We start from the raw sequence: 12,744 nt of genomic DNA on the forward strand, positions 1-12,744 counted from the left end.
TCACTGTCCCTCACTTGAATGGCTCTTTCCCCAACTCTGGATAATTCCACTTGGTATTAAAATTAGGTATCACTTCCTTATAAGTCCTTCCTTGATTGTTCACCTCTCGGGATGATTAGGGAAATGCAAAAATGCATAGGATATTTCCTTGACAAAGTTCTCTATTAATGTGAGTATAAAACCTGAGCTACTCATTTTCAGTATAAAATCATTTGGGATGTTCAAAGCTTTAAAGCTCAACATTAGAAAAAAAACTCGCTGCAATATAATGCAGCTCCCACATAATTTCCATATTTGAAGTATAGAGTTCAAGATCATTTAATATGTTCATAGGGTTGCACAACCACCTGCAGAATCCACTTTAGAACATGTTAGTCATTCCCCCTTCAATCCACATCTTCATTCCCTCACAACCCCAAAACAGTAGTGACTGCTAGCTCTACAGATCTGCCTATTTTGTACATTTGACACAATCACACACACTGTAGTCATTCATGACCAGCTTTCTTTCCAATTAGCCTCATGTTTAAAGGTTCATCATATATTATGTGGCTTATTTCATCTTATTTTATGGCCAGATAATATCTATTTTATGGAATCACATTTTGTTTATCCACCAGTTAATTATGAATAGCATTACTATGAAATTTGGGTAGAAAATTTTGAATACATGTATTTTTCCTTTCTCTTGGGTAGAATTATTGAGTCATATGATAACTGTTTTGAAGAAATGATAAACTGTTTTTCAAAGCTACTGCACCTTTTCTTTTCCCAGTATTATAAATGAGGCTTCTAGTTTCTCTATAATCCTTTCAATACTTAAAACCTATTGATCTTGATTTTATGTATATGGGTGTTTGCCTACATGTATGTCTGCCCTTTGAGTGTGCACTGCCCATAGAGGCCTGAAAAGGGCATTGGATCTCTCCTGGAACTGGAGTTATGGATGGTTTTAAGCCACTCTGTGGATGGTGGGAATTGAACCTGGGTCCTCTGGAAGAGCAACCAGTACTCTTAAGCAAAGATCCAGCTCTTTTCACGTCTTTCTTTTCCTTCTTCTTTATTTAGCTGTTGCAGTCCTATGGGTATGAGTGGCACATCACTGTGGTTTTGGTTTTCATTTCCCTAATTTCAAAGGATGCTGACCATCTTTTCATGCTCAACATGTATCATCCACTTGTAGATCTTCATGGCATAAATATCTTTGACAACAATTTAAGAGACTATTATTTATAATAGTTTTGAATCACAAAAAGTTGAGAAGTTAGTACAGACTTCTCAAGTAATTTATATTCATTATTCCCATTAATAACATCTTATATTAGTATGGCACATTTATCACAACTAATGAACCAATATTAATATGCCATCATCAACTACAGTCCAACTTCATTCAGATTTCCTTTGTGTTTACTGCACATTCTTTCTATTCTCAGACCCCATCCAGGATAGGACAGATTTAGCTGTCATGTCTCCTGGGCTCCTTATGGCTGAGATAGCTTCAATAACTTTTTTATTTATTTTGTTTCTAATGACTTTAATGCTATGGAGAAGTGCTAGTCAAGTATTTTATGGCTTTCCTTGCATAAGAATCTTTCTCGTGTCTTTCTCATGATTTGAACGTTAACATGGGCTTGGGTAAAGTACCAATTTCATCACATGGTATCAAAGCCACATATTGTGAACATGATTCATGCATGTTGATGTTGACCTTGATAAATGAGAGTCTGACAATATGCCCTTTATTATGTTGTAGTACAGACATTTTGGTTTCATTTCATTTGTTCTAATCACATCTAGGCTACTACAAAATAAGAAAAAACTGTTTCACTTGAGGATGATGCCTACTTTAGACAAATTACATAGGAAAGATGAAGGACTACAAACCAAGATATTTTAAGTCTCTGGTCAAGTCTAAGAGCAGCCAGTTCTCTGCACTGAGCTAATGTAACCCAGGAACGACACTCGACACAAAGCACCCTTTCCAAGCTCTCATCTGGACTCCAAGACATCTCCTTTCCCAAGCCCCTCACCTTCCTCTGCAGCTGTTCCCTCACTCTCTGCTGCCTCTTTTTCAGCACCCAGCATCCAAACGCAAAACAGTCACTAGGTCCAGTTCTCAGACAGCATCTTTTTTTCTCTACTTGTTCTCCCAGCAAGACCTCTCTTCTTACTTTTGTCTTCTGACTTCAAACTCCATGTATAAGCTAATGGTTCCCAAGCTCTTCTCTCTAGGCCAGACTCTCCTATACTCCAGGTGTCTTACTCAAGCCCCTCCTCTTATCTCCATTCATATCTATAGGAGGCATATCAAACTGAATGTATCAAACTCAAGCTCTTGGTATCCCCCTCATCCACCCAAGCTCAACTAGCTTTACCCATAGTCTGCTTCAGGGCATTAAATAGTCGTTGCTTTGACTTGCTCAGAAGAAAACAGAGTCACTGGTTCACCCTGTCTAGACTAGATCGAGAGCAACCTAGCTGACCTCTCCTCCTTTTCCCCAGTTCTGACTTGGTTTGGATCACCGCTGTTCATCTGAAGAACAACTGCTATTTTCTAATGGATCCTTCTGTTTATGTGCTAGCTTTCAACTTCTCCCCAGTGCTGATTTTCATAGGAGCAGACAGGATTCAGACTGTGGTACTCTTCTGCCTTCAACTCATTAGCAGTTTTCTACTTCCCAGTAAAAGTGGATGACGTTACAATGACCTTCAAGATCTTAGCTCCTTTGCACACATTTATGATCTTACCTCTCCCTGCTTGTTCTAGCCACACTCACCTTCCTACTGCTTTCCCAGTCAAGCATCCTCCCCCCACCCCCGTCTGCATCCTTAGACTCCCTTTCTTACATGGTCTTTCCCTAGACACTAAACACATATTCCCTCTAGGGCTTTCATGAACACTGAAATTATACCCTGGCACTCTCAATTTTCATTTCTAAGCTTGGTTTTTTATAACAGCATGTCTGAAAAACTGACACATTTTACATTATTTCTACTAGTTTGTATTTTGCCTCATAAAAATGCAGGTTCATCAGAATTGACACACTCATCTTCTGAATTACTTTGCAGTTTACCTATCTATTAGTTTATACTTTGCCCCACAACAATGCAAGTTCCTCCAGGGCATGACCCAGAGAGGACACACTTTCAAAAAGTATCTGTCCACTGACTACAGGGATAATAATGTAAAGAAATGTTTTATTCTCTATTTTAGAATTGGGTTCCTTGCCACTTCTGAATCTCAGCTTTCATTTCCTTCTCTTTGTGATGTTTAAATGGTGACATTTGTTTAAAGAAATGCAAAAATGGTGTGTGTGTGTAGGGGGAAGGAAGTGGCCATAAAGCAAGAAGCAAAGCAGTGTGGGAAATGCAGAACAAAAGAACGAATTGCCTTCAAAGCCAGCACTAAGACAGCAGTGAGTTCCAGGGCAGCCTGGTTTGCATAGCAAGTTCCAGGCCAGCCACTGCTATATATTGAGACCCTATCTCCAAAAACCTAAATAAAAACAAAAAGCCCCCCTGCCTGGGCGATGGTGGCGCATGCCTTTAATCCCAGCACTCGGGAGGCAGAGGCAGGCGGATCTGTGAGTTCGAGACCAGCCTGGTCTACAGAGCTAGTTCCAGGACAGGCTCCAAAGCCACAGAGAAACCCTGTCTCGAAAAAAAAAAAAAAAAAAAAGCCCCCAAACAAACAAAAACTATAGAGATCCAAACAAACAAAAACCAAAACCAACCAAACAAACAAACAAACAAAAAACACCCAACAAAACCCATACCAAATGCAAACAAATTATTATCTACCCCCAAAAGAAGAAAGACTTGAGAAAGAGAAGAGGAGAGAACCTGGTGGGGGGGGGGGGGGACTCTGGGGTATTCTTATTGAACAAGGGCTTCACCTCATCTACAAAGACTGCAAGACAAATTCTATCACAGACCTTGCTACACTCTTGCTGCACTCTCTATCTTCCTACCACATGGTCCGTGGTGGCTTTGGTAGATTTTTTCTGTAAATGAACACTGTAGCTCAAGTTCAGATGAGCTGTGATGGATGTAAACACACATACACATTTAGAAACCCCAAAAATTTCCAGTTAATCTGCTATAATTTTCTTGGGCAGAAGTTCTTTTTGATTCCAAAAATCAACAGTGGGATAAAGAGTCAAAACTACAGTAAAACAGAAGTGATCATCATCATGGAGGACAGAGCCCTCAGTAATCCTGGCAATGTCCAGGCTGTCTTGATTCTCTGCTCACCTAATCCATCCTAGTAGAGATTTGAGGGCAGTACGTATAAAGAGATAGACGGCCATGCCCTATCAGGAGAATCAGCAGAAGTAGAATCATTCCATATCCATTAATTCTTTAGTACAGAAGGATGCTATATTTTTGACTGGCCAGGAAGGCAGCTGCAGAAAAAAAAAAAAAAACCCACAAGTGCTATACACCTTCTTGTTAAGTCAGTTTTCTGACGCATGGCGACTGGTGATTAATTACTTGTTAGAAGATAACATTTCTATAGAGTCCCTGGAAACATAAATGCCGTTATCCATGCTTGATTAGACACTGCTTGAGGAATACCGAGGCACACTGCTGCACTCTGTTAATTCTGCCTATTTTGGTATCTATTTTACACAGCTTCAAATTTGGTAAAATTGATGGAGCCCATTTCAGAAAACCAACTCCTACCTCAAAAAGGAGGGGAAAAAATAAGGCTCTAAAATACGTTCACGTGAGAATAAGCGCAAATAAGAAAGGAAGAGAGCATGGACTGGCAGGGCTACATTACTACTTTTGGTACTATCTTCTATTTTATAAAATTGAGACACTCTTGTTCCTTATGAGTGAATAGAAAGTCGACTATATTTGCTGACATTTTATAAACTCTTCATCAGCCTTGAGCTGGCATCTACTCACGTTCTCACCATGTCTAGTGATCTTTTACTCTGTTCCAAGCACTGAGGAAACTGTGAAACTGCCCATTTAGTAAGGAGAGATGGTCTCTGAATCTTCTGGAGCAAAGAATCCATGCTGCATGCTCATACCAGCTTACATCATCCATTACAGAACAGGGGTAACATTAGACACTCCCTCCATGGTGGTCATGTTCACCTTTTATGCACTCCTTGGACATAACTCAGAAATCCAACTGTGAAAGGCATGACTAGTTGCCATCAATTACATCCTGCAGAAGCCCCTCACTGGAACACGGCCGCTGATGCCAATTTCAGTGCTGCCTCGGCAGTGCTCAGGATGCAGACGCTGTTTTTTTCAGTACGTGTTTGGGCCCCATACTGTCTGCCAAGAACTGTGTTAATTTACTTATTTCAGCTAAATAAAAAAAAATCATTTAAAAAAAGATGATTGAATTTAGGAATCATATTCCTCAGAGAATTAGTAATGGCTCTTTGTATCCCTCAGGCCTCCATGTTCTTAACTTCCCCTTGTCAATGTTATTATGGATAGACTAATTCAATAATGAGATCATTTCCCCTAAGAGCGGCCAAATAAATGCAGCATTCAGTCACACCTGGTTTCTCTAATTTGAACAAGGAAGGCTTTCCACCAAATCTATCCTAAAACATGGAACTTAATGAACACACACACACACACACACACACACACACACTTTCCTGCAAACAGAGAAAAAAATATAGGGGAAGAGAGGAGCAGAGAAGCAAATGGGTAGTGATACAACATAAAAGGTTTATATGTGGGCTACTTTCAAAGCAAAGAGCCCCCAGTACAAATGTCATCATCACTGTCAAAGTCACGCGGTGCTGTATAATTGTCTTAAGTACCCAAAAACTGTTTGAATTTTCCCTGAACTTCTAGAGAAATCTCAAAGTCAAATGGAAACCAGAAATAACAAATAAGCAGAAATATTCCAGACTACTAAAAACAAACATTTTCCTAGCTATAAAGGCTTTTAAAAAATGAAGTTTATGGACTAATTCACCTAACTGTAAGTAACAGAGCATGGGGGGAAAGTGGGGGCTTTGCTAATGTACTGTTATCCACATTCTACAAAACAGCCTGACTTGTCAGTAAAGCACCAAAGTTTTGATTATTTAATGTACAATGTGGAGACCAACTGGAGTAAAATAAACTTAACCCTAATATTTGAAAAAGTGTCTTAAAAGTGTCTTAAGAATTGAGAGAAGTGGGGGCTGGAGAGATGGCTCAGAGGTTAAGAGCACTGGTTACTCTTCCAGAGGTCCTGAGTTCAATTCCCAGCAACCACATGGTGGCTCACAACCATTTGTACTGAGATCTGGCTCCCTTCTCTGGCGTGCGGGCATACATCAAGGCAGAATGTTGTATACATAATAAATAAATCTTAAAAAAGAATTGAGAGAAGTAAACCTTGAGAAGAAAAAGGGCAATGACTCCTCTCCCTGTTGGAAGAAAACTGGATGGATCTCAACTGGGTCATATTAGAAACAGCGTCAGAACAGGCACAGCGTCAGAACAGGCACATGCAACGCTGACCCCAGTACTTGTTTGTCATTTGTCATTTGACAAACAAAACCAAAACTGCTGACAGCCAAAGTGATTAGAAAACAAACTCCTGTTAATTTATACCATGGATTTTGTTCAATTATTGAAAGTAATATTTTCTAGAAGCATTAGTATAAAAAATCATGTTTTCAAAGATTATTATCGATATGGTAAAATGCAAGGAATACAGTTTAAGTTACGTTAACATAGTCACAATTTTGTAAAAAGGGAAATCATATGCATGTGTATGTGTGAAAAGTCAGATATGTTTATAATGTTTACATATATGCAAAGGCAGGAAAAGATAGGCCAGATATCACTATCTGTAGGCCAAAGGATTATCACCTTACATTCACTGTGAAATGTTTTATATTACTCTTTCACTCAGTAAAAAGTCACCAATGTAATAGTATGAAAAACTTAAGTTTGAGGCCAGCGAGACAGCTCAGCATGTAAAGACACTTGTCACCAAGACTGATGACGCAATTTCAATGCGAGAACCTACACGGTGGAAGGACAGAACCACAGGTTCTCCTCTGGTCTATCTCCACACACACTCTATGGTGTACACTCCCCTATCCCACTCTTCCCTGCCTCTGTCATACAATAAATAAAAGTAAAAAAGATTTAAACTCTGGTCCTCTTGCTTGCACAAGTGCTTTAGCTGCCGAACTATTTCTCCAACCACATTTCTTGTTTGTTTGTTTTTTTAAAATAAGGTTTTCAGCAAAGAGCAGCTCATTATAGGCAATGAGCTTCAGAGTAAGAAACCTAGCCCAGTATTTCCCTGTACCTTGCAAAGTCCAAGTCTGCTTCCCGTGACATAGTGATGTTGGTCAAATTCTGCTGAAGAACAAAAATGTTCCTACACATTTTCTTGATGCCAGACTCACTGATACGCCGGAAGTACTGGGCCCCATTAATGAGGATGCAGGAGATGAGGTGTCCCAGACCTGAGGGGTCAGCACAGTATAGCAAGAAGACAAGAAAGATATATTAGTGGCATCTTGCTTAAACTTGTACGTACGATTGTTCTTTTTCATCCTGCACAGGTTTAAATGACTCAAGAAAACATGTAGCCCAATTGCCATAGCAAATCTTACAATAATTTTATGATACTTCTACACAGTTTTAGTAGTTGCGAATGGGAAACTTACCGTAGTCAGCTAAATTTGGCATATTCCCAGCCCAGCATTGTAATGCTTACCTAAAGTCTTACCATAAGGGCTTCAAGAAAAAGCCAGGGTGCTATAAGCTAAGGACATATAAAGGAACTGTACTGTATGTGCAGATATTTGGAGAGATATGTTTGGTCTCTTCTACTCATGAAACAGAAGAAAATACACATTTGGCTCTGAACATAATTGGGAGCCTACATATATAAAAGCAAATCAGTCCTAAGTTGAGCACTATAAACAAAAATGCTAATATCTGGCTTTCTATCATTAGCTGTCTTCTAGTAACTCGTCAAAATGACAAACACGGGGGAGAAAGGAGGGGTGCGTACTGTATGTTCTCTGGGCCTTTTAGGTAACATAGAGTTGTTCCTTTGGCCATACACATACAAATCTACAAGAAAGGTGATATTGTAGACATCAAGGAAATGGATACTGCTCAAAAAAGAAGGCCCATAAGTGTTACCACAGCAAAACCAGAAGAGTTTTCTACAGTGTCATCCAGCATGCCATGGGCATCACTGTGAACAAAAGAATTAATGTGCAGACTGAGCACACCAAGGATGCGAAGAGCTGAAACAGCTTTCTGAAGTGGGTGAAGGAAAACAATCAGAAGAAAAGGAAAACCAAAGACACCCAGGTTTAGTTGAAGCACCAACCTGCTCCACCCAGAGAAGCACACCTTGTGAGATCTAACAGAAAGGAGCATGAGCAGCTGGAGCCCATTGTATATGAAAGTACAAAAAGAAATAAAGGACCTGGACGGTAAACAAACAAACAACAACAAAAATGTCAATTTTAAAAAGAATCAGTCAAGCCGGGCGATGGTGGCGCACGCCTTTAATCCCAGCACTTGGGAGGCAGAGGCAGGCGGATCTCTGTGAGTTCGAGACCAGCCTGGTCTACAGAGCTAGTTCCAGGACAGGCTCCAAAACCACAGAGAAACCCTGTCTCGAAAAAACCAAAAAAAAAAAAAAAGAATCAATCAATAAAATATGGGCTCCTGGCAACAATGCTAATAGATTTCAGCATTGGCAATAGGGTGAATATGTAACACAGTAACAGACAGAAACAGAGCATTTAGGAAAAACAGATTGTGAGTTCACTGTTAAATTCGCAAGAGACATTTACAGATAGCTCTGGGGTCCTGTAAATGGTTTGTTCTTACATTTGAAGGACTGTCCTATTATCTTGCTTTGTTTGTTTGGCATATACATACATATGTATGTATATATATGGAGAGAGAGAGAAAGAGAGAGAGAGAGGTTCTCAAATGCTGGGATTACATGCATGTGTTAGCATGCTGGGTAGGTTTATATATGCTAGGCATTGATCTAAGGTTTTTTGTGTATACTAGGCCAAATATTCTACCAACTGAGCCAAATTTCCAGCCCTTAAGGACTGCCTTATAGTCTATGAAATTTGGCAGAGGGTATCTGAAGACATCAATAAACTAAAAGGACTCCTTTGCCTTTCTGGTTGTGAATCTAGCCGTTAGTGGCTGAGCCATCTTTCTAGCCCCAGGACTCCTTTGGATAGGAATATATAGACTGAGGAATAATGGATTGTTCAATATTACATAAAATAGTTATATGTAAGTACCTTTCAAAAGTGGATTTAATTTTAAATGTTTTTTCATTCAGATGGTTCCATTTCTGCAGAGTTGGCCTCTAGCAGGGTGTTTTCTACAGAACTTAAGAACCACCCCAGGTAGCACACTATTATTGTTATCTTTCTTTCCTAGAGCCTGAGTCCCTTCATAGCAACTAGACTCAGATCAGTGAGCAGTACACAGCTCAGGTTCAATGGCTTCCTCTAGCTTCACAAGGAGTTCCTCTTTGACTGAGGTCAAAGCAGAAGAGGCCAAAGATAAGGCCTTCTCTCTTGCTTTGGCTATTTGCACCCAGTATCTCTTCAAGACCACAGACTTGTTTGTGCTATTACAGTGAAGAAAAAGAACTGGGCTCAAAGGAAAGGAGCAAAGGAGCATAGCATAGGCCGGCCATTTAAGCTTGAAGTCTTTCCAAGTTAAGTTTTCCTCTGTCATGGTATAATACGGTGTGATGAAAGTGTACATGATGAGGGTGTGGGTCTGATTTGTTTAAAGTATAAAAATATTAATAACCTAAAATATCATTAAATAAATGCAAACACATGAGTAAGACCTGTGGCGTTATAGGGCTTGGAAGAATCACACCAGGAGCAAAGAGAAAGCTCTGTGTGGCAAGGGAACAGTGACAGAGGACAGTGACAGGGAACAGTGACAGGGAACAGTGACAGAGGACAGTGACAGGGAACAGTGACAAACTCCGAAGGACACACAGAGTCTTGAAGCTGTCTTGATTCTGTTTTGTTTTGTTTTGTTTTGTTTTTTCGAGACAGGGTTTCTCTGTGGCTTTGGAGCCTGTCCTGGAACTAGCTCTTGTAGACCAGGCTGGTCTCGAACTCACAGAGATCCGCCTGCCTCTGCCTCCCGAGTGCTGGGATTAAAGGCATGCGCCACCACCGCCCGGCAGCTGTCTTGATTCTATAGGTAACTTCGAGTCCAGTGTCCCAAGGCTAGCCAGTGGCTCATGTTATAACTACTTGCATTCTGGGGTACAATCTCCTTCAGAACACATTTCCATCTCCATGGTTCCACTTTAAAATTTCCATGGTACAACAGGATTCACCTATTCTGGGGCAAGGATTGTAAAACTTCTGTGGTACAATGTTCTCATAAAGCCAGCAATGGCCATGCATCAACATCTTGTAGTCTGCAGCTTGTCATAGTCTATAGACAATGATCTTTTTCTTTTCAAAGATTTATCTATACATACTTTATGTAAATGGATGTTTTGTCTGCATGTACATTTGTACACCAGAAGAGGACACTGAATCCCATGGGATTACAGTTCAGATGTTGTGAGCTACCATGTGAGTGATGGGAATTGAACTAAGGACCTCTGGAAGAACAGCTATCCCTTCAGCTCTGACAATGTACCTTAAAGTCCTATCTTGTGTGAAGACACTGGCAGCTTCTAATACCCAGGCCCATGCTTAGAAAAACAAAACAAATGAAAACCCTGCAGGAGACTTTGGAGGACTGTGTACCAGAGGGTCTGTGGCAAGGGTCTGGTTCTTGTGGGCATTCTTAGGAAGAGTCAGGACCTTCAGGATTGAGGCCTAGTCGGGGGTACTGTGAGATCTTGGTCTCTTTATTCCCCACACTGGCCTCAAGGTCAGTAGTTCTGCCTTTAGCTCCTGGCCCCTGCTTTCTGGCCTCCTTATTTACTCTAAATCACCTAAGAGCAATGGACCATAAATAGGAAAATAAGCCTCTTCTCTGTCTAGCTTAATTATTTTGGATACTGTATTATAGAGGAAAGGTCCTATGGTAGACTATAGCACCGAGAATTATTTGGCTTGCACCATATGGTTTTTAAAGGCAAATATCTCCAGATAATATTGCTACCCCAGCTTTCCTGATGGTGGCAATTGTTAGAAGGCACCGATGCAAACAGCTGCCTTAAGTTACTACAGAGCGAGGAGTCTGTTCACTTCAGGAGTAATGCATTCTGTGAGAAAAACTTCTCTGCCAGATACAAGTGACCAAAGAAAGATTCTCCTCACTGTCTACATATGTGTGAACCTTTGCTTTTTCTCTCCTTGCTTTCTTGCTTTAAAGGAGCTCCTCTCAAGTCAATCTGTGGATCCTTCTACGCATCTGCCCAAATCTCGGTGGCACACATGTCCAGGCAGGCAGAGGAAAGATGTCTGCATTATCTTAGATAAAAATCGTCTAACGGGCCTGGCGGTGGTGGCGCACGCCTTTAATCCCAGCACTCGGGAGGCAGAGGCAGGCGGATCTCTGGGAGATCGAGGCCAGCCTGGTCTACAAGAGCTAGTTCCAGGACAGGCTCCAAAGCTACAGAGAAACCCTGTCTCGAAAACCCCCCCAAAAAAGAAAAAAAAAATCGTCTAACGGCCAGGAGCAGGTGGCACCACTATCTACTGACTCATACATGAAGCTGGGTGCAGCACTTCCAATCTAAACACACTAGCAAACAACTTTTCCTTATACAGTTTGACCGTTTATAATCCAGCATTGCAGGAACACCATCTTCCCTCCCGCTCCTAGACACAAGGGGCAAGCTCGGACCTTCAAAGATATACTGGAACTTGTGCTGCTGAAGGCTGGCGCTCATGGCCTCTTCCATGGCACTGATGTCTTTGTTGAGCTTGACCACCAGAGGGTCATAATCCATACTTTCCACATTGGCAACAATGGCATAGTTCCCCTCCTTGGCCAAAGGGATGAGATAGTGGAAACAATGAACTCTGAAAGAGAAAGGGGAGAGCAAATTAAAATGAAAATTTCCCCATGAAGACAAGGGTCTGCTTAGGAAAGAGTACCAAACTATCTGAAGCGGCTGTGGCCTTGTGCATTTCATCTAGATTCCCAGCAGGTTTTTTTTTTTTTTAAACCAAAATGCTATCTTAGCTATACAGTTGAGAGATTTGTTTCTTTATTGAAAAAATTTCCGCCTCCTTCCTGCCTCCCATTTCGAGAGATTTGAAGCAAGCAGGCATCTATGAGGTTTGTTCATTTAATACATACACTCTTGATAAGCAGTAGATGACTTCTGAAATTCTTTCAATGCCAAGACTGGGTGTACAGTAACAGAGCCAGAGGTATCTTTCAACAGATGTTGTTATGATGACAATGAGAGGTTGAATTTCCATCCTCAATGCTATGCTTTTGTGGAGACCACTGATTTTTGTTTCCCAGTTTTGACACTTATTAGCTGTGTAACTTTAGGGAATATACCGGAGTCTTTCTATGCCTTAGTTTCCCCTGAACTAGGCACAATAATAACTTCTGACTCAAAGGGCCATGCAAAGCATATAACAAAGAGTCTGATGTGAAGAAAGCACACAGTAAAAATTGTTATGTCACTAGTTTTATGTTAATCATTGCTAATTTATCATGTGACTAAGTCATTGGTGGTGCACGCCTTTAATTCCAGCACTTGGAAGGCAGAGGCAGGTGGATCTATGAGTTCAAGGTCAGCCTGGTCTACAAAGT

At 40.7% G+C, this 12,744-nt stretch overlaps 1 protein-coding gene across 1 annotated transcript in view; it reads right to left on the reverse strand.

The window, feature by feature from the left end:
* Window positions 1–12,744, reverse strand: part of Exoc4 (exocyst complex component 4) — a 756,055-nt gene that overhangs the window by 47,349 nt on the left and 695,962 nt on the right. The window contains exons 16-17 of the mRNA XM_057763023.1: window positions 11,818–11,996; window positions 7,295–7,454 (exon numbers count right to left, since the gene is read on the reverse strand). Coding sequence (XP_057619006.1) covers window positions 7,295–7,454; window positions 11,818–11,996 — 339 coding nt within the window. The remainder of the gene's footprint in view (window positions 1–7,294; window positions 7,455–11,817; window positions 11,997–12,744) is intronic.

This window comes from Chionomys nivalis, chromosome 1 (assembly GCF_950005125.1).
Source record: "Chionomys nivalis chromosome 1, mChiNiv1.1, whole genome shotgun sequence".
Classification (NCBI taxonomy): domain Eukaryota; kingdom Metazoa; phylum Chordata; class Mammalia; order Rodentia; family Cricetidae; genus Chionomys; species Chionomys nivalis.